General features: G+C 34.9%; 1 protein-coding gene across 9 annotated transcripts in view; it reads right to left on the reverse strand.

Annotated features, from left to right (window-relative positions):
• Positions 1-832: 832 nt before the first annotated feature.
• The window catches only part of AGFG1 (ArfGAP with FG repeats 1), a 78,506-nt gene continuing 56,869 nt past the window's right edge, over positions 833-22,469 (reverse strand). For 2 of the 9 annotated variants that reach the window (XM_032400823.1, XM_032400762.1), the window contains 8 exons: positions 20,934-21,143; positions 19,677-19,857; positions 16,661-16,740; positions 16,359-16,451; positions 11,669-11,716; positions 9,479-9,637; positions 8,205-8,296; positions 833-7,389 (listed from right to left, as the gene is read on the reverse strand). In XM_032400823.1, coding sequence (XP_032256714.1) covers positions 7,330-7,389; positions 8,205-8,296; positions 9,479-9,637; positions 11,669-11,716; positions 16,359-16,451; positions 16,661-16,740; positions 19,677-19,857; positions 20,934-21,143 — 923 coding nt within the window. In that variant the 3' untranslated portion in view covers positions 833-7,329. The remainder of the gene's footprint in view (positions 7,390-8,204; positions 8,297-9,478; positions 9,638-11,668; positions 11,717-16,358; positions 16,452-16,660; positions 16,741-19,676; positions 19,858-20,933; positions 21,144-22,469) is intronic. The other 7 variants (XM_032400833.1, XM_032400797.1, XM_032400788.1 and 4 more) reach the window with 6 other exon arrangements.

Genomic DNA, 22,469 nt, shown 5'->3' on the forward strand with positions numbered 1-22,469 from the left:
ATTTTGAAAAAATTCTTCCAACAATATTTTACAATGAACAATAACTCAACCAAGTTTATCTACTATACTAAATGGTTTTAGAGATGAATACTGAAATCAGCCTGTAGGTTTTCGGCCCAACACCTAAAACCACCTCCTGCATTAAGATTTGTCTTCGTAAATGTTGGCATATTAAACACATCTTCCAAGACCTGTCTTTCTGGCTAAAAAGGTTTCCTCCTTTCTTTCAGACTTCTCGGCAAGTCCTTCCCCTCCCTGCACTTAGCCTGAAGGTGCTGCAGGACCCCGGCTATCAGCTAGTAGCAGGGCTATCAGTCCTCATACAGAAACTATCCCAGGAAGCACATCCTGTCTTGACTAATGGTAAATGCACGTTAAAAAATTCTCTGGACTCTGCCTAGTCTTTTGAGGAGTAAGAATCAGAACTTTTAAGTTATTATCCAAACCTTTTCTAAGGCAAAGGGAACGAATTTTGAAGAATAAAATACACGGTTGTGCCAAAATATTTTACTGTAGTAAATCTATACCGTTTCTTTTTAAATATAAGGTATATTCTAAGCTAATGTCGATAAGGAAAGGTGCAACACCAGCAAGTAGTAATAGAAAATCACCCCAAAGGCACTTTTAGAAACTTCCAGAGTCATGGGTAGGGACAATGGAAAAATTAAAAGTGCAAAATGGGTATGAACTTGCACAACCTTTCAATGACTGACTGAAAACCTTCAAAGTTCAATTAAAAAGCACAGGATTTTTCAAATATCTTAAGATAGTCGATTTGAAGGAATCCCCCGCCCCTTAACTGAAAGAATTTCCTAAAGCGTAAGATAATAAACAGCTGGTGAGCCTCAAAGTTGAATGAGGTCTGTTTTATTGAGTTTCCAGTCAGGCAGGGTCAAGACTTATCTTCACATATGCATAAGGACGCTCTCAATTTTTAATGTTTTTAGTAGAAAAATCTATACAAATACTCTTCAAAAAGGACATCCATATAATGAAATCCTGCAGCCATTAAAATAATGAGTTAGAGCTGGATGTGCTACTATGTAAAGAAAACCAAATTAAATAAAAAGAACCAAGTTACAAAATTGTACATTTAAAATAAAGGGGGACAGCAAGAGGACTATATATGTATACAGAGGCATATGAAATAAACGATAACATTTCTGAAAGACTATACAAGAATACAAGAAACTATATTCCCCTGGGGTGCGGGAATGAAGTCACAGGAAGGAGACGAGATGTAATTTTTCACTTTATACCCTTTATATATTGCATAATTTTTAAAAATCATAAGCATGTTTTATAACACATAAAAAAAGTTAAAGTCTTTAAAAAACCTGATTGTACCCACAGCATTCTATGAAACATTAACTGTATAACATCAGTTTACAATCCTTTGCTGCCATTTATTTAATGGTCATTTAGTCAAAATTAGAAGGCTCCTTGGGTGTGTGCTTCCTCTCTCTCTCTCCACTCAAGATTAAGGGAAAATATTGAGAATTTAGAGCTTAAATCTTAACCTCACTGATTGAACTGTGACTTGGATGACACCTAGTCAAGATTCTAGAGAACCAATGACAAAATTAACTTAAATGGGCATTTTAACCACTAATTAAAATATTTTATCCAAGATCACTTTTCCTTTTTACAAGAGCCTGAGCCACAAGATTTCTCTTTTCATTAAACTCCACAGCCCTTTGAGTTGGACAAGCACAGATTCCAAAAACATAATATTTTAACACACGTTGAATTCTTATGCAGGGCTAGAAAATAAACAGAATATACAGATGCCAAAAGTTTGAAAAGAAACACATTCTTAGCAAAAGTCTTCACTGGAAATTAATACCATACACTCAAATCCTACAGGACTCCAAAATCAGAACAATGAGGTTTCGTAAGAACCCTCTTACCCAGACACGGGATTTGCCAACTCGAAGGTCTTAAAATACATTTGAATGTTTGAGGCTAAGAAAATTGGGAGTAGGAAGCCAGTGGCCACCTTAAGCGTGCATGCTTTAAAACTATTCAAAAATCCAAGTTCTTAAAACACTGTGCTGGTCAAACAAAAAACTGCAGACAGAATTCAGGGTGTATGTCATGACTGTGCAAGCCTTATCATTAGCACAATAACTGGACTTTTTAATACCAGGGTTCACAATACTTGAGTCTTTCCAGATTAAATATCACCATGCCCCGTCCACTTATTAAAGTGAATTAGTGTCCAAATGCTTGCTGAATTAACAACATAAACAAAGGGCTCCTCAAATACTGGATACAGTCACCAATGACTTTAATGAACAGGTTGTACAACTGTGAGCGCTGCACTGGAGCTGGCTTGCAAAGGCTTGGGAGCCTGGTGCACGTCTCTTTCTAATTCCAAGTTTAATGACATCAGATTGATAGGTGACACCAGCCATTGTGAGAGTATCTACACCACAAATATCAGTAAGCAGTACCAAACAGGGCACTTTTTCATGAGAAAAAGTCTCATCGGCACAACACTAAGAATTACATCTTGGTCATATATTCACTTGTTCAAATATACAATGCAAAATTTTAATTAATGACATTATAATGTTCTAAAATATACAAAGGAAAACTTAACTAATGAGGATGAATTTCATATAATAGGCTAACTTAACACAATTTTTAATAATGGCATCCTTTAGAAAGTAAATTTTAAAACCACCTAGGGCACAAACCGTATCAATAAAGGATGGAGTGTTTCTCACAAAATAGGGATCACTGTAATACTTCAGATGCTTCTTTAGTTTAAAACAAGCTCCACTAATTACCCCATTAATTAACTTGTAAAGTTTAAATAAAAGCCTAGTGAATAAACTGTATTGATTTCATCAAATTATGAATGGAACTCAAATTAAATAACTAAGTTTTATTAGGTATACGGGATATAGAAAGTAACTCTCCTGGAATTTTAAAAGACTTTTTTAACAGGGCTACTTACACATAAATGTGACAGGCCTTCAATCCAACAATGAAATATTTGCTCTCCAGAGCAAAAGCTCTGTCATTAGCTTAGCCTCCCTATGCCTTGCCTTCTTTCATCCTTAAAGTATGCATCCACTTTAAGGATTGTATAATACATGAAAAGCACTTAGCAAGATTCTCATACATTTAAAGGGCTTAATAAATCACACCCCATAATACCACCACATACTTTGAAGTCATTACTTTTTAAAAAACGTATCTTCACAACAGTCTCCTAGAGATTAATTTTCTGATAGAAGTCTGAGACTGTTGGTGGAGACCAAAGATGAGGTGAGTCATTCTGAACACAAGTTCAGTGAAGGAGCACAACACACGGACGGAGAAGGCCCAAGAAGCAAGGCACAGGGCCCGCCTGGGGGTGGAAATGGAGTATTAGCTCAAAAAAGCCTATTTTACAATATGCCAACAATAGCAGTAACAAAGCCAGAGTTTGTGGTAACTAATTATTGTAAACTATCTTTTAAAGTCACTTCAAAAGAATTTCAAAGCATTCTGTTTAAATGAGAAGCAACAGCAAGTGCTCTCTTTAAAGATGAACAAGGTATAAAAAGCCACTGGTGGGAAAACCATAGGAAACCTCTTTCTAAAGAAGTAAACACATTCCTTTAAATTGTAATAGCGGACTTCCTGGAGGGTAGTGATTTTTTTGTTAGAGAAATCCACTTTTCATTAAAAAAAATTCTTTAACTATAGCTAAAATTATTAGCTATAAACATGAGAGAGAAGAAACTATTCATTTTGAACTTCTCTTCAGCAAAGCATTTTTTCATTTTTAAAATAGCTATTTGATAGCTATTAAACGATGACACAATTTCAAAGTGGTCGGAATAGTAAATGATTCCAAAATAAACATCAATAACCATGAATCAGAACTGGTAATATCCTTGAAGGACATATTCACCAATGTCATCATTATTAAAACAATTTCAAACAGAAATAGAAAATCCAGAAAACAGTATTAAAAATGTTTGCCGTTTCAACCCAACGTTCCACTTTTCCCACCAAGCAAAGAAAACCACTTGGAAGTTCAAGGAGCACTATGTTTACCCTACAACCACACACTGTTATTCTGGAAAATAGAAATTTAAAGTGTAGCACAGTGGTTTTCAAAGTGTGGTCTGAGGACCTCTGAGAGTTCCCAAAAGCCAAGCGTCACAACTATTTTCATACTACTACTAAAATGTTATAGGTCTGTCTCACTCATGAGTTCACAAGCACACAGTGGAGTTTCCCAGGGCCCGCATGCCACGTGACAGAAAAATCACTGTGACGCCAAGGGAGCAGGAGAAACTCACTGCTTCTCAGGCCAGGTGCAACAGAAATGTGCAAAACATAAAACAATGTTCTTCTCATTAATTAACTGTTTTTGGAAGACAACTAGTTTTTATTTAAAAATGGCATTTATGTTAACATGCAATGGGTTTATTATTGTTATATTTAAATGAATAAACACGTTTTTTAAGTATCTCAGTATTAATTTCTAATACAGTAATTTCTGATAGATACAAGCTACATAAACAAAAGCTCTTTGGGTATCTTCAGTAATTTTTTTAAAAGAAACCAAAATGTTTGAGAACTGTTTGAGTGCTACCATACAAAAGCAGCCAGTTAGCATCCTCCATTTTCCCAACTTCCAGGAACTGTACCAAAGGTGTGTGCTGGGGGCTAGGGCAACGCACAGGTAAAGCACTGAGAGGCTTCTTCAAATTTATAAAAGGAATTATTTTAAGGAAGAAAGTGATTGCCTAAAATCTCTTGTCACAAAAATGAGAATAAAATATGCCTTTAAACTGTATCAACAATGTTTGCCACTCTAAAAGAAAAGAAAATTCTCCTTCCAGAGCAAAGACAGGAGAGAAGATCTGATTCAACCAGTAAGCCAGAAAATTTGGAGTTCTTCAGCCTTGTCCTCCTCTTCAGTACTCAACACAATTCTGATGGGTCTATATAAAACCAAAAGCAAATCTGAATATGAAAGTCTAACAGAAGTGAATTTAAATCCACATTAAAGCTGGATCACTTTTTAAACTAAGGATTTCGATTTTATAAGCACTCATTTAAAGTAAGTCAATAAGAGTTCTCATTTACTTACGAAGTTCAAGATTTACCCAGAAAAAAAAAAGTCTTTAAAATTATTTTAATAACAACCGTTTAATTTACTTATTTCTTAGATGGAAAGCCTGGTAGGTTATTTGGGTAATGGCCTACAATTATATAGTATAACTTTGTACATATGAATTGTACAATCTAAAACATAGAAATTCAGAGACATTTCTTAAGCATTCCCTCCATGAAAAAAGGGCTGGAGAGAGACCCCCAAACTGTAGTATTTCAAGGTATTTCAACCCACACATCTAGACCTCTGCAGCATTCATTCAATATTAAGAGAAGAGGCATAATGTTCAAAAAGGGGCAGAGATTTCCCAGTCTTCTTGCTCATCAAAATAGTTAAGATAAGCCACACACTGAGCTGGAGATGCAATGGGACAGCAAGGCTTTACCAAGTCCGGAACACTACACAGACTTTAAGACTGTGTAAAAACTCATGTAGTCACCACTGGAAAAGGTATTCAACACAAATAAAATGTTTGAAGAAACTGATGTTCACTTCTTTTAATACCAAAACTTTAAAATAATGTTTAATCATTGTAAGATAAAACTTTCCAAACACGTATTACATTTGTATATGTAATTTTACCTTTTCTTGATGACACAGAGTCATAATACCAGACTATTATCAGAACATGATCTAATACAGTGATGTCCTCTAGGCTGGCCTGGCTGTCCTTACACTAAATGGTCGACAAGTTTTCATGGTTTTTCTATCTCCTTCCAAACCGTCACTTCTGAACTGCTAATATGCTAGGGCTGGGAAATCCAATAATCAAAATTTCACATAAAAACAAACATATAGAGACCTTTGTGACTTATGCGGGTTGCTCAAAGGCATTTAAAAAAGAATTATTCCAAGTTTCTCAGTTGTGTTCTGTACTGATGAGACTGCTAGATTACATCTTGATGAATGAGGCATTACTGTACATAAATATTTAAACAAGTTCATCTATTAACAAAAAGATATAACTAAACATTAGTATCATTGCCTTTTTAAACAAAGTATTCTATAACTTTAAGGTAACACTGGGTTCCAGTTTGTTTCCCCCAGAAATGAACATAAATAAATGTCCTATTTTAATAATATCAGTTTGTCCAAACAAAGGGGAAGAAAAAAAAAAACTGAGGTGCAATCATGTCACAGTTAATGCATGTCTGCTTCCAATACATTCAAAGACAATATTTTTGTTTAAAAATCAATAGTTAAAATAGGACTTCTGCAGTCTGAGAATTCAAGATACTTAAAAAAATTTGTAAATACACATACATGCAAATTCTTCATATATACAAATTTTCACAAAATTAAGAAGTTGCAAAGAAATTAGAAGGATTATGGTGAATCTGACAAGCTACATTTAAATGCTTTACCACTGACATATTCCTGAATATAGCAGTCATAGTAGTTTTAATAAATTTTCTACATGGCCTTTTTTATAAAATTTTTTTCTTTTAGACATAAAAGTTAGTCACTAGAAGTCTTCTGAAATTCTAATTTAAGAATTCAAGATGTTCTCAATTCACTACTCATATTTTAAGGCCACTTTGGTAAAGGCATTGCAGCAAGAACACAAAAACAATAGCATATTTTCTAATATTTATTTTTTTCACCTGCAAACTGTAGCAAAACATGATCAGCTTTATTATGCAGACAGGTATCCCTCTACATTTTTAAAGAATTTAGGTATGTATAAATAGAAGAGCTCTTTAGAAAGGAAAATTCAAGAATGAATAAAACCTTCCAATTTTGACTTTGTAACTTTCCAGTAGCAATGGTTAAAATGATTTTAGGTCGTTCATTCCAAGATATATGACAGCACCTTAGAAGTGGCTGATCTATTTCCCCAGTAACATTTCTCACAGAACAATGTGTTAAAGTTACAAATACTGATATGCACAAACAGCTAATTTCTAAGAAAAATATGTACAGTACTGCAGCATAATGAATGTGGCATCTGCAATAACTTAATATTAGCCAATTTTTAATATACATGATACCGCTACCTTTTTCTGCCAATTCACAGGTTACAAGTTGTTACTGGAGCCCTCTGTTTTGCACATATTACCTGGTGTTTAATACACAATGCAGGCTTTTTAAAGACTTCTCTTGTGTTTAAAGCTCAGATCAGTGAAACAAGACAACAGTGCAAGAGGCGGAGAGATGTAATGTGACCACGTAAAAGTTCGTTCCAGTAAAGTGTCTATATAAGGCTATAAGAAAGGATTGGTTGATGAGCTTCCTGTTGGAAACTGTCCTGTTGGTGCACCAGTCTGAAGGAAAACATAAGACAATAAATAGACAAGTAAGAGTGGTGTATGTGTGAAAATATGAAAAGATTAAACTTTGATTAAATCAAAACGAAACTATTCAAATTAGAAATTATTTTGTAATTATTAGCAATCCTATTTACTCATTATCGTTATTAGCAACTGATATAATAAAACTATTAGGTGTCAGAAACTGTGTTATGGCCTTTAATATCCATTATTTCATATAATTCTCCTAACACAATCTAAGAAAATGCATTTACGATTCAAACCAAATCTCTGACTCCAAGCCCTTTTCACACAGTTCACTAAATCTATAGCTTTTCATAAAGCATTATTTTGACAAGAATACAGAAAAGTTTCATGCTATAAAATAGCTTATTTACTGTCAATGCTTTGATTTGCAACTGATTAATGTGTGTGTGTGTGCATGTGTGCATCTAAGTCAAAAAAGGATCATGTGTGACGGCTGCCTCAATCTGTAAAATTTTATACTGTCACATCAGTAGAATAGCAAACAGTATCTAGGAGAGTCACATCTTGCTTTTCCCAATTTGCAAATAACACACAACTTATAAAGTGCTTAAAACTGCATCTCACTGGCGCGCCTGGGTGGCTCAGATGGTTAAGCGTCTGCCTTTGGCTCAGGTCATGATCCCAGCGTCCTGGGATCGAGCCCCACATCGGGCTCCCTGCCTGGCGGGGGAGCCTGCTTCTCCCTTTCCCTCTGCCTCTCCCCCTGCTCATGCTGTCTCTCTCTGTATCTCTGTGTCGCAAATGAATAAAACCTTAAAAAAAAAAAATTGCATCTCACTTACCATAAAAGGATTACTAGATACTCCAGCAGCTGCAACTTGACCAAAAGGGGTTACCACTGGCTTTGTTTGTCCAAATGCTGCAAAACCTGCACCTTGTTAAAACAGAACCACCAATTATAACCCATACCTTTCAGAGACAATCTGATGCTTATAAAGCCTAAGGAGTTTCAGAGAAATTTCTACCAGAGCAACAATAGTAAAATATCAATGTTTAATTGTTGAGTCTCATGCTCTTTCAAATACCAGAGACAAACTTCCTGTGGCACATGTAACAGAGCTTTCCTACAGCTTCTCAGAAATGGTTACTTCTGATTTGTCTCAGCTATGTAAGCTGCTGACGTCTGAACTAATAGATGACTTGTGACTATCTGAGACAGACTGTGAGTAAAACACAATGGCTTCATGTGAACAGCACAGTATTTGTTAGGAAATATTTCATCATTATGGCTCTGCCATGGACCTTATTTCCAAATTTTTATCTAACCACAGACACTAAAAAATACACACACAATTATAATTTAAGAATAATCTTCAAATCTAGGGACTTTCAAACTTTACCAAATAAGCTTAATGGGTAAAAAAAAAAAACCCTGGCCTCTAGAACAAGTAACAAACTCTGACCACAATACAGTTACCTATTTGGAAAATTAGCCTATGTCTCCAACATAAATAAATAACTTCTACAAAACAGCAGATCCACAACAGCTTTCTGATGCAAAACAAAAACACTCAAGGTCTACAAAGTTTTCTTTTAAAATCAAGAGGCGTATTAAAACATACAAGAGAAATTAATAAGAAAGAGAGTTGGGGGGGCCTGGGTGGCTCAGCCAGTTAAGTATCCGACTCCTGATTTCAGCTCAGGTCGTAATCTCATGGGTCTGAGATCGAGCACTGCCTCGGGCTCCGCTCTTAGCAGAGTCGCTTCAGGATTCTCTCCCTCTGCCCCTCCCCCAACTCATGCACAGGCGCTCTCTCTCTAAAATAATTAAATAAATCTTTAAAAAAAAAAGGAAAGACAAGACACAGGAGATTCTAAGAAGGGGTATTCTTTAGACAGTCTCTGATTTCTCCTAAATCTATAACCTGGTCAAAAAACTTACCAAAGCATTCGGTTTTCTAAGGCCCAAATCAAGGCAGGCGTTTGTATTTCCATAGTAAACGTTTAGCAAGTGCCACAGCGTTCTCTGGACAGCCTTCACGCCCCAACATACAAGGTTATGATACATAAAGGGTATGTGAAGTGGACTTACAGCTAGCCAAGTGCTAGATCTTACCATTGGGCTGTTGAGAAAAAGCTGTCTGTTGAGGGAAAGCTGCCTGGGCCGGGAAGGCAGGCTGCTGGAAGCTGCCGCTGAAGCTGGTGGGAAGACTGTAGGAGGCGGGAGTCCCGAAGCCCGCGGGCATGCTCATGGAGGCGGTGCCGAAGGTCGCGGCTGACCGGAAAAAGCAAGGGCTGGTCACTGACACACAAGGAGCAGGCTCTGCTCCCCACACCACACTACAGAATGATTTCACTTGAAAACACTAAGTTGTACACCAAAGGCATTTTAAATTCCAAAACGCTAACAAAGTTAGTAATAAGTTTTAGCATCATACAGTGTAACACAATCTATAAAATGTTGTTCTGCTGAAACCCAATGACCAGAATGACACTAATAAAGCTATCATTTGAAATCACAAGAAAACTCAAAGTAATTAAAAGCCTAAACAGCAGTCAAATTTAAAGCCCATCATCATGCAAGTCACATGTATACTAATAACATTTCTGCTTTTAGTTTTGTTTTGCTATATACAGTAAAATAGCCACAAATTGAAGTTTATCCACTGAATTGTCTGCTATAACGTAGTAAGTATGTTCCTGACAAAAAAATTTTAGAACTTCTAAAAAATAGTTCATTGAAGATAACGAGACTTATAGGAGAAACAGAGTTAGAAGCAGGCCTCTCAAAACCTATACAGCTTTGTAACCAGAGGCCAAAAGGGGGGGGGGGGGGATGGCTTTCCCTAATAAAACCACTAACACAATTAAAAGAACATGTGAAGTTCTTAATACATCAATTCCAAAAGAAATATACGGACCACCATATCTTGTTTGAAAGATAAATAGACTGCTTTGGATAAGGGGTTTAAGGTTAGGACTCCTGAGGTACAGAGATTAGGGCAAAATGCATAAAGACTGAAAAGGTAGTGAAATAAGCATTCTTAGAAAAGATGGATGTAGGGTGAATTACTGCTGTGATCTAGGCTGCACTGAAATCAGTGTGTTCACAACAATCACTACACGTGTGGCGTGCTGCCATCATTCGCCCACTTATGCATTACTTATAACCTAATCTGCATCACAGAAGCTCATGCAGTAGGGGCGCCTGGGTGGCTCAGTAGGTTAGGTGTCCGACTCCTGATTTTGGCTCAGGTCATGATCTCAGGATTGTGAGATCGAGCCCCACATCGGGCTTTGGGCTCTGAGCAGGGTCTGCTTAAGATTCTCTCCACCCAACCCCCGCCCCAGCCTCTCTCTTAAAAAAAATTTTAAAAGAAACGCATGTAGTAGCAAAACAGTATACTACTTACTGCTAGTGAAGATTAAAAACAGAACCTTATGAAGGTATGTTCTAGAAAAAGTCCTGGTAAAGTAAGAGCCAATAATGGTGCTTTTAAGGAATACTAGCAATTACAATAGAGAAATATTGTTGGCATGATGCTATCAAAAACATGGTAATTCACTGATTTTGATTTAAAAAAAATTTTAATTTACCAACTTGCTCTCTGACTTAAGGCACAGGAATTATTACTAAAAATGTTACACAGATTATATTTTATTTAAAAAAAAACCCTGGAAGTCATGTTATGGATACTGCCCAAAGTAATCTTATAATCCTATTGTTTATAACAATGCAATTTTTCTCAATGAACCTAATCAGAATGCCGAATTTTTTGATATTACGATTGATGAGAAAACAGGAGAAACAAGCCACTAGGAAGCCAGTGAATTAAAGAATAATAAGCACACTGCAAGGGAAACAGAAGGGTTTCATAACAGACAACAAAGCACTGACAAACTTTGACAAATCACTTTTTAAGAAAGCACTAAAAAGCGAAACTTGTATACAGTTAGGCAAAACCAAACTCCATGGAATAATGTGGTAAGATGGTTTGGTTTATCAAAAAGGTGTCAAAGTACTATGAATTCAAACTCAAGAAAAATAATCAAAAAAGCTATTAACATTCTAATGTGACCATGGAGGTAAGCGATAATGCTTTTCAGCATTAAAACACAAATCACCACAATTTTCATGTAACTTTAAATATAATGTAATCCCAATGCCACACATCCATGCCCACTCCATTGTAAAACATGGAAAAAACTTAATTCCACATGCAGGGATCCAGAACACTAGCAGAAGCTTCCACAAGCAGCTAGACAAATTGCCACACAAATCTAGGTATCAGTTGTGGCCACCTACCAAAATGAGCGTGAGGAAACACTTGAGAATGCATTGCTCCAGAAAGGCCTTATGGAGAGCCATAGAGAGACCAATGTCAATTAACTTACGGATAACTATTGTCAAAATAAAAGTAAATTTGTTTAATTAAAAAGTCCTAAAATTAGAATACACTGTTACAAAGTGGGTAGCATAAAAATACATAATAAAAACATATCCACAAAGTCTTTTAATTTCAACCACACTGATGACACTAATATTTAACCTGTTTGAAATAAAGGGGAAATTAGAATAATAAATACCAGAGAAATAAATACCAAATGAAAAAAACCATTTATGAAACCCATTTTTAAATAAACACTAACATTTTTTTCATGTCAAGATACAACTATGTCCATAAAAAGACTTCGTAGGCCTCAGGAGTTACACCCTATGCTATTCATAGGATTATCTAAAATGACCTAGAATCTACCTTTTGCATCTAAAAAGTCAAATCTTGCGGAGAGCACCTGAATGATGTTTGATTGTTTACAATTCTGCACTAACTAGAAATTCATAAAGATAACTCAAGTGAACTAATTAAGTATGATGAGGGGAAAATTATTCAGTGTAAATCATTAGAAAGGTGGGCACAACTTGCAGTTTATAATGTAATGGCTGAAAAGAGAAGAGAAAAATGCATCTCGTGTAAATCTTACCGGGCATAAATGAGGTCAGAGGGGTTACACATAAATATATGTAATGAACAGAAAACAAATTTAGGTTTGTAAGTACTAGAAATTTTTTGTTTGTTTTAACCATCTGGAGTGGAAATGTTTCTAAAATATATGTCCATGCATTTTAAATTAGCATACTTAACCAATTAGATGTGGAAAAACAGAACTACTGAGAGATTAGAGTGGTTAGGAGTCTTGGTTCTGTCATTTTCTAAGTACAGAAGGTTATTTAACTTCTAGAAGCTTCCATTTCCTCATTTGCAAACAGGAGGCAGAGGGAGGGATAACAGTACCTACTTGACAAAGCTGCCATGAAGATAAATTTAACAATAAATTTTTAAAAAGTGCTCTAAATATTCAATGGATATATTTTCCTTGCTAATAACTTTAAAAGATGTATACTTAAGAGATACATCAGTACTGTGTTCTGAATTCAACAAAAGGGTTAACTGAGGAGGAAGGGTTCTATAATAAATAAGTTAGGTCACTCTATGTTTATCTCCTTCTTAAAATCCGTAAGTCTCTTGAGAAGTCCTGCACTAAGAGTTAAATGGTTTATACCAGCGTTTCCCATATACGTTTGGCCCTCTTCCATGGAATATTTGATAACATCTCAAGAGTCAAGCTCTACAAAATACACTTTGGTACAAACTGACCTTTAGTCAACAGTGACTGAACCAATATGAACTGCCGTAACCTCAGTCCGCAATAATGATGCCCTCTTAAGAAGCTCTAGTCCTGGGCTGCTATAAAACTTTAGACTTAACAGCTTTTTGAGATATAATCCACATTATCACACTATCTGTCCACTTAAAGTGTAGAATTCAATGCTTTTTAATATCTTCCCAGGGTTGTAAAACCATCATCACAATCAAACTGTAGAACATTTTCATCTCCTCCACCCGCCCCCCCAAGAAATTCCATACCTATCAGCTGTCACCCTCCCTCTAACCTCCCCTCCTTTCTGTCTCTACAGATGTGCCCATTCTGGACATACCACATTACAAATGGAATCACAGGTTATACATTACTCTGTGACTAGCGTCCTTTAGGCTAATGTTTTCAAGGTTCATCCATGTTGGAGCATGTGTCAGGACTTCATCATGGTTTATTATCAAACAAAGTTCCATTGTATGATTATAACACATTCAGTTTATCCATTCATCAGCTGATGGACATTTTGGGTTGTTTCCATTTTTTGGCTATTATGAATAATGCTACTATGAACATGTGTGTACCAGCTTCTATGTGGATGTACATTTTCATTTCTCTTAGGTTATATCCTTAATGAGTGGAAGGAGTGGAAAGAGGAAACAGAGCTGGTTTAGAAGTGTTCTGGGTACAAATATAAGATGAGTCATTAATCATTTCTGAAAGTTTAAGGCAAACCCATCAAATCGGTCTCCACCTAGGTAATAAAACTAGGAGGCTGGTCTAGATGCTACTATTATTCTTTCACCTCTACATTTCTATTAAGTTTATCTCCTTGAGGGTGAAGAAAATTTTTTACATCATTCATTCATTAAAATGAAGTTAGGGAAATAAAGACTATTCATTCCATAGCAAACGACAGAATTATAAGAGAATTTCATAATAACTGAAAACTGTATTAACTGTTAGGATTTAAGGCCTCAAAAGCTCTGTAAGAAAGAATGCTATTATAGAATCCTGAAATGAAAAAGGTCTTAGGCCATATTGGCTAATATCCTAATGAAGGTTTCTATGTAACACGGTGAAAGAAAATTAAAGCCCCAAAGCTTTATAAATGCAGAAGAAAAATGATTATTAAAATATGTATTTTAAGAAATAAACATTATCAGTAAAACATTTTAAATTTTGCAAAGAACTACTATGCAATAACCTCCTTCAAAAGCTACCTCAAATGGAATTTAACAAAATACCTGAAAGCAACAAAAAATATTTCCTAAAGAATATTAATTTTGACATTGGAAATTTCTAAGCATAGTATATTTATCAAAATACTATTCATATTTCAACTTCAATAGAAACATAAGTAGTTAACATTTACTTTTAATCATTTCTGTAACAAGGCGATCAATGTGATAAAGTGGTTTATAATGGAAAAAAATTTTTTACCTTGAAATAAGACTTTGTGGACACAATTTACCTTTCAATTGTGCTTAGCCTAATACTAAAGATCACCTTATATCATCTGAACATACATTGTACCTTTTACATTCTTGTACATCCTATGTAGATCCTTAACTTTAAAGGACTTTCATACTCACATAAAATAAGCAAAAAAAGCCCTTAACTCTAATAACAAACCAATTTGGAGGTACAGTCATGAAAGGAAAATAATAGGAAAGATTTACCAACCATCTAGGATAATGCAAAGACCATGCACAGTGATTTGTATCATCTAAATTCTCACAAAAACCCTGCCAGTTGGAGAATATTGTTCACATTCTATAGAAAAGGCTGACAATAAGGCTCAGAGAAGTTAGATCAATACAAGCTTAGTCAAGGGACAATCTGAGTTTCCATCCTTCAGTTGTCAGATGGGGTTATAAAGGCTATAAAAATTGCGACAGTATCTTGCAAACAATTTTAAACACTCAACAAATGTTAGTACATCTTCCTAACATCTTTACTCTACTCTACTCATATACAATTAACATTTAAATTAGGATCACCTAGCATGTAAATACTAAATCAGCATCTGAACACAAGTCTGGCTGTACCGAAAACATATTCACTTAACTTTTCTGAGCTTCATTTCCCTCAGCTGTCAACGTGTATTTGATGAGAGTTAAGAGGACTAAATAAGACAATGTACAGAATCCTATGTGCCCAGAGACATCTTACATATTCATTCCACCAAGTCAAAATAATGTGCTAAGAAACAGAAACGTTACATGTATCGTAAATGATGAATATTTCCATCCAAAACACAACAGAAATTAAATCACTGATTAGGTATACCTGAATTAAAACAAACTTTTTAAAAAAATTATGTGAAATTAAAATACTTATTAAACATCTATTATGTGAGATACCAACAAATTATGACTGAAGAAACTCCTACTACCACAATTCCTAATCTTGCCAATGACACGGATTTGCTAATAATTACCAATTCTTATGGCACAAATTATGTTACAAGCACCTTACTCTTTCAAGATTTCACATCAATATATGCTATATGCTTAAAGCTTTAGTTCTAAAATTATTGAGACACGTACACAAAACAAAGCTGGCCTTAATGGGTTTCAAGCTATACCACATTTATTTGCTGACACCCCAAGATACTGGGAAACAGTTCTGGTGTTCAGGGTGACAGGACAAAAATCAAAGAGGCGCAATACGAAAACTATGTGGCTGGCTTGCAGCATGAACCAAAAAGAAAAAAGGGAAGGAATAAAGAGGATTAAAAAATTATCAAGAGAAAATATTCAAATATTATATCCCAATCAAATCAGGTTTGCACAACTTAAAAAATGTGAATGCCCTAAAAGAGAGAAGCACTAGAAAAGACCTAACTGCTAAGACCTCATGTAACAAAGCTAATGCGTTTTTTGCCATCTCATGAAGAGGAAAACACAAACAAAAAAAAACTTCTCATAAATTTTTCCTATTAAGCTTGAATGAGTAATAACCAGTAATTCCAAAACCAGACCACCAAATGAGTCAGAATTACTACATTCAGAAGTCCCATCTCGGTCACAAAGTGGCTGCATGGCTCTAAGAAGTCTCGCCTCCGTGCTTGGGCTGCCTCACCTGAAGAATGAAAGCTGTGACTGAGCCGTGGGGGCCACTAGAGAACTGCTAGGGTCCCTCTCAAATATGAAAGTCCAGGATTTTATAAACTTTCAGCTACTGTACACTTTACGGACAAGCTCTTCCATCCACTTCCCATTCACTACAGTAAGAAAGAAGAACTTTATTTTCTGATGTTCTTCCCATGGTGTCTTTGCAATAAACAGACAGCTTTTCCAAAGTTTTCTGTTCTATAATCCATATTTATTTCCTACCTGTTGCTCCTCTGGCATTGGTCTGAAATGGATTTGTAGAAGATGCCACAGAAGGACCAGCAGCAGCAACAAATGGATTTGTGGAAGGCGTAGCTTTAAAAAATTACAAAAATACACTATAAAATCCTAATATATTTGTATTCAATTATTAAAAATATTTATGCATACATTTATGAAGACAGAAAATTAGAGCTTTCTGGTAATAAATTGTTGCTTTCATAGCCTTCCAGTATTCCTAAGAAAATGCAATACAATATACACAAGCTCTTTATAAAAACCAGTCTATGTACCAGAAACACTACCTCCAAAGGGAGCAGGCACACTGGAAGAAGCGGGCTGTGTCTGTGCCGAAGCACCCACTGGCACTGTTCCGAAAACACTGCTGGAAACAAAAACAGAAAGAGTTCTTTTTATTTTTTTTAAAGCAAGGGTAATCAGTCTACAGGGTGGCCATAAAATGTGGAAACAGGTAATACTGAACATACCATATATCATAGCAGTTCTTAAACTTTACATCTCAGGACTCATTTACATTTTGAGAAGTTACTGAGAACCCCAAAGAGTCTTTGTGTAGATGTGCTGTATATTAATAATATGTAGAGTACAGAAATTAAAACAGAAATTTTTAAAAATTTCATCCTTTTAAAATTAACCATAAAGCTATTACATGCTCACATAGTAGCATTTTTATGATAAAGAATTATTATTTTCTAAAACCAAAGGAACTTAAGAGTCACAATGGTATTTCTGCAAATCCCTTCAATGGCTGCCTTAATAGAAGATTGTCCTGTTGTGATACACTGTTTAAAGTATAAGAAGAAAAACTGTGCTCACAGACACCTAGCTGAACAAACTAGGAGAATCTGACGAGACTGAGCACATTCAGGGTGGTATGGCTGTAGACAAACTAGGAGAATCTGAATAGCTTTTTCAGGTAACTGAATACTTTCCTTGGTATCATACCCAAAATGACAGTGATAGTTTACTAATGGTTAGATGCAAAATGGAATCTGAAATCATATCAATGAACTCCTTTGCACTCTACTGAAGTAACACCTACTAACCTATCTTGCACTTTAAATGAATCTTTTACCAATTTTATATCATTTGGAAAATATCTGATGCAAATCTTCTAAATGTCAACAATTTCTTTATGTAAAAATCAAAAATTTACATTCATTAATATCACCACTCATCTTATCAAAAAGTAATGTGAAGCTGTCAAGCTCATGGTGGAACCAATAAATTTTCTAAAATTCTAATATTTGCTTGGAAGTATGAATTTTATCAGTTATTTTCCTTAAAGTGACAGACTTAAATATTTCATTTTTGAGAAAATGTCTGCCAAAAATCCAAATCTGAATAACCATGGTATGTCAGTCTTACTTTTAAGGAAAACCAGTGTTCCATAAAATAACCAGTGTTCCATAAAACAATGGATATATCCATTATTATATGTGGCTGGTTCATTCCACAACTCAAACAACCACACAAGCCGACTGCCCCCAAGTCACCCACCGTACTTCAATATGCAGCAGAAACTACTTGATACATACCTTACTTGAACACACAGAAAGTTAGGACATTATTTAAGGATCAATATTTAATAAAATGAGATTTTTTAAAAAGATTTATTTGAGAGAGAGAATGGGGGGGCAGAGAGAGAGAGAGAAAGAGGGAGAGATCTCAAGCTGACTCCCCACCCAGCTCAGAGCCCGACGTGGGGCTCCATCCCACCATCCATGAGATCATGACCCAAGCTAAAACCAAGAGTCGGACGTTTAACCAACTGAGCCGCCCAGGCGTCTCAGTAAAATTAATTTTTTTTACGGTTTCATCAAGAATATTTGTTAAAATATATAAATAAGTCATAGGGAAGTAATGTACAGCACAGTGACTATAGTCAATAATATTATAGTGCATACTTGAAAGTTATAAAGAGAGTAAATCCTAAAAGTGAGCTCTGTATAGGGACGGATAGTAACTACATTTACATGATCATTTCACAATATACACAAACATCAAATCATTATGTTGTACACCTGAAGTCAATGTTATATACCAATTATACCTCATTTAAAAAAAAAAAGAATATTCATAAGAAAGACTATTCACAAGTAAAACTGAAATGTGTGGTGGTAAGAAATATAATGACTATTAGATGACTACTAGTACAGTTTGGTGTCGTGGTCTTAATTTGTGCTAAAGTGCTGGCAAGTTTTTACTTGTCACTGTTTTTGCACCATCAATACAAATGTCAAACACTAAAAACACAAATAACCTGTCAGAATTATTGTGAGTATCATTTGAACTTCAAAGACCCCTTGAAAGGGTCTCAGGTACCCCAAATGTTCCATGGACCACACTTTGTGAACCACTAATACACGGTAATATAATATCAATAAACCATTTATGTATACCTATGTTTCCAGACTTTATGGTCACCTTGCTATAGATCACTATTATATATGTCTAACACAGACAATCTTAATGAAACAAGATATATATAAATACTCTAAACTTTATTCTTTGATTTAATTTTTCCTGTTTGGCATATAGAAAATTAACTACTGGAGAGTCCAAGTAGTTAGTGTTACAATCCTCCCATTTCTCTCTAGAAAAGATGCTAAAGGGAAACAAAAAGCTACTCAGATAACAGAAGAAAGAAGAGACAAGTCTGCAGGATGGAAAACAAAGAGACGGATAAAGCACTGCATGGTAGGTCACCTATACTTCTGCATCTGTTTCCTTCAGAAATGTAGAAGTTACAACTGTAAGAGTTTTTAAAGATCTATTGCTGCTATAATGTGTTAAGACTTCCTGCTGCCAAGAAGTCCCTCACATCAGATATATTTGAACACAGTTAAGGACATATCTATGTGTTAATACTAGTAGGACACTGACGAGATACAGAATTGGGTCTTGGGTTCTCTTGCAAACATTTCTAAAAATGTTTATTTACAACTAAAGCTACAACATGTTACTTACAGTGTTTAGTCTTCATGACTAAGATAAAAGTATCTAATTTGCTAAATGGATTTTCTGCTCAGTATAAATAAATCTGTATATAACCCCTCACTCTGAGATGTGTACATACTCTCAATTACACTTTCGTGTTCAAGGAAGAAAAGTAACAAAAACTTTGATTAAATAAAAAGTCAAGGATATTTTAATTAATAAATTAAACTCAGTTTCTGCAAACTACAAAAATATTCAAGAATTTAAAAAATATGTCCCCAGTCATTATTTAACATTATTATTCAGAGTTGAAAAAAAAAGATGCAACATGAAGCAGGAACATTGACTGAGACAAGGTACCTGCTAGCATTACTTGTGGAAGTATATGCGTTACTGGAAGTGGCTGCAGAGCTGAAAACGCTGTCTAGTTCTGCCAGGGCTGCATATTTGTCTGAGGATGCACTCGACTGACTGGGAACTGAAACCACAGAACCAACAGGAGCTTTACCTGCGGTCCCAAAGCCACTCCCCTGATCACCACCTATAAACGAACAAAAACAAATTACACTGAAAACTTAGTTATGCTTTCAATTTATCAACCACATTTGCCATGAAACACGTGTAAATTTAAAACCGATTTAAAGCTAAGTAAATAAAGAGACAGGACTCTACGGTCTTACGTAATAAACTACCTAGAAACCATCGGACAAGATTTGTTGCTACCGGTACCACTGCGGTAGAGACAAAATACTGTTTCTGTAACAAAAACGAACACTCTGTACCAATAACATGTCTAGCTTATGTATAAAGAACATATTCTCAAAGTGCTACATTAACGTCTCCAGAACAGGTGATTCTCATTCAAGTGAACATACAAGTTTATAAAACGCTAGACCCAATGTGAACCCATTAACAGTATCGTTTTGCCAGGGCTGTCCATGAAAAAATTAGAGACAGTATTAAGAGGAGACATTTACACAGCACTTATCATGTGCCAGGCGCTGTTCTAAATGACTGAGATACAGTAACACATATGAGTTCAATGCTATTACTACCCGCATTTTGGAGCTGAGAAAGCACGGTCAGAGATCAGGATGCAGACTCCAGTCCAAACACAGACCTCTGCTGTTCTCAACCACACTATGCATTTTGAGAGGCAAAATACTGGGGCTTAAGATCAAAACCAGGTATAAAAATACACTGTAAAAATAACGGGTTTGGTTTTTTTAAAATACCAACATAGTAATAGTAAAAATAGTTCAAAACGAATATATTACAAAAACCACCATATAACCCTCCAATCAGCACTATTAATAGGATATGTTGGCCCTCTATGGCCTTCCAACAGTGAAGCATGCTTTCTAAGACAAAATTCAATTTTGTCAATTACTTCCTTTTAAAATTAGAAGTCTACAAATAGTTTCGAGGCCTTCCAAAAGGCCTATTATTGGATTATTTCACATTCAAAATATGGGAAATAGTCATGAACCTTTAGTATAGAGAAAATTTCTTCACAACTATGAAAAGCATAATGACCTTAAATTGTAATAAATGCAACCAAATCTAGAGGACTGTTTAATATACAAATTTGTATTTATTTTGTTTAAAGTTTAATACCTTGCCCAGCACTGAAGATATTGTCTAAATTAGCAAGTGCTGCATATTTGTCTGTAGTCTGTAGACCAGCTTTGTTCGTTGAAACTTTACTAATAGCTGATGCTGTTTGATGACTCTGGGAAGTATTGAAGGTTCCAAAATCAGCACTGGAGGATTTGGGGAAGTTATCAAAATGAGCAAAATTAGCATTTACTGATCCAGCACTTCCACCTGTAACAGAATAAACAAAACACTTGAAATTTCTAGACTTCTCCTAAAATCCTTTGATAGATTATATGATTTCTTTCTTAATTAAGTGTTCTATAAGCAATTCTACTGGCAAAAGGCATTTAATTTTAATCATCTACACAGGACTTTTTATAATTTGAGAAACTACATTTTCAAAGGCCCTGGCAACATGCAGGGTAACAAGTTACTATGTGTAATTATCTACCCTCAAGTAAAGACTATAATTCACAGAAGAGTAACACCTTGCTACCGGGTTTGAGACTCAGTTATTTTACAAACTATTCAGCTATCTATATACTATCACCTTTTACTAGTTCTCCCTAAATGGACTCCATAAGCAAGACGCAAAGTATACTATAAGCTCTTGTAGCTCCAAAAGAGACATGGTTGAAACAAATCCCAGGGTAGAGATTTAAAATGTTTAAGATGTACTATTTTGAGCCACAATATCTTAAAAAGTGGTCTTTGAGCTTTAGGCTTATTTTACTTAAAGAGCTAATATTTAATTCCACATAATAATTTAATGTACATATAATATCATGATTGTCCTCAGTAAAATCATGCCCTATTATATAGTTTAAGGAATAAAAATTATAGTACACAATGTATAATCTAAATATCATACCAATTTTTTAATTTATAGATCACAATTCACCTAATGGTCACTAATTCTGCTAAGATTTTAAAGACTGTTCTATACTCTAGAAACTTCCCTGAAGTACTATCAAAAGACTAAAGCCAGACTATTTCTTTCTATGCTTTTGATGCTACACTGTTGGTATTAGCTCTTTACACCTACATATTAGTTTCAGCAATCAAAATAGTATATACATATACCTATATATTAAATGATAGCAAAGCACAATTACAGATATTTTAAAAAACAGAAAGATACAGCCCTATTTTAAAAAAGAGAACACAAACACTTTACCATCAATTAGTATTACAGACATTGTAAAATTTATACTGATAAAATTTCTTTCAGGAATTAAACTCCAGTTGTTTTCAATCAAAACTAAGTAAGGTGTGTTGGTATTTAACATTGTGATCTGTTACAAGTAGCTGGTGAACAAAATATGTAATACTAAGCTTTCAAAATTTGTATGATGAAATTTACTTCAAATTATTAAAAACTAAATTATTAAATCAACTCTTTTATTGTATACCACTGTGTTCTCTAAATCTGAGTTTAGTAATAGTGAAGAGAGAATAAAAGTGAGAATTTCAGAATGATTATCATTAAGAGATGAGTAACATTCTATAATTGAAAAATCCATGAAACAACATAAAACGTACAAATTAGTAAAA

Source organism: Phoca vitulina, unplaced genomic scaffold, assembly GCF_004348235.1.
Source record: "Phoca vitulina isolate PV1807 unplaced genomic scaffold, GSC_HSeal_1.0 scaffold1, whole genome shotgun sequence".
Classification (NCBI taxonomy): Eukaryota; Metazoa; Chordata; class Mammalia; order Carnivora; family Phocidae; genus Phoca; species Phoca vitulina.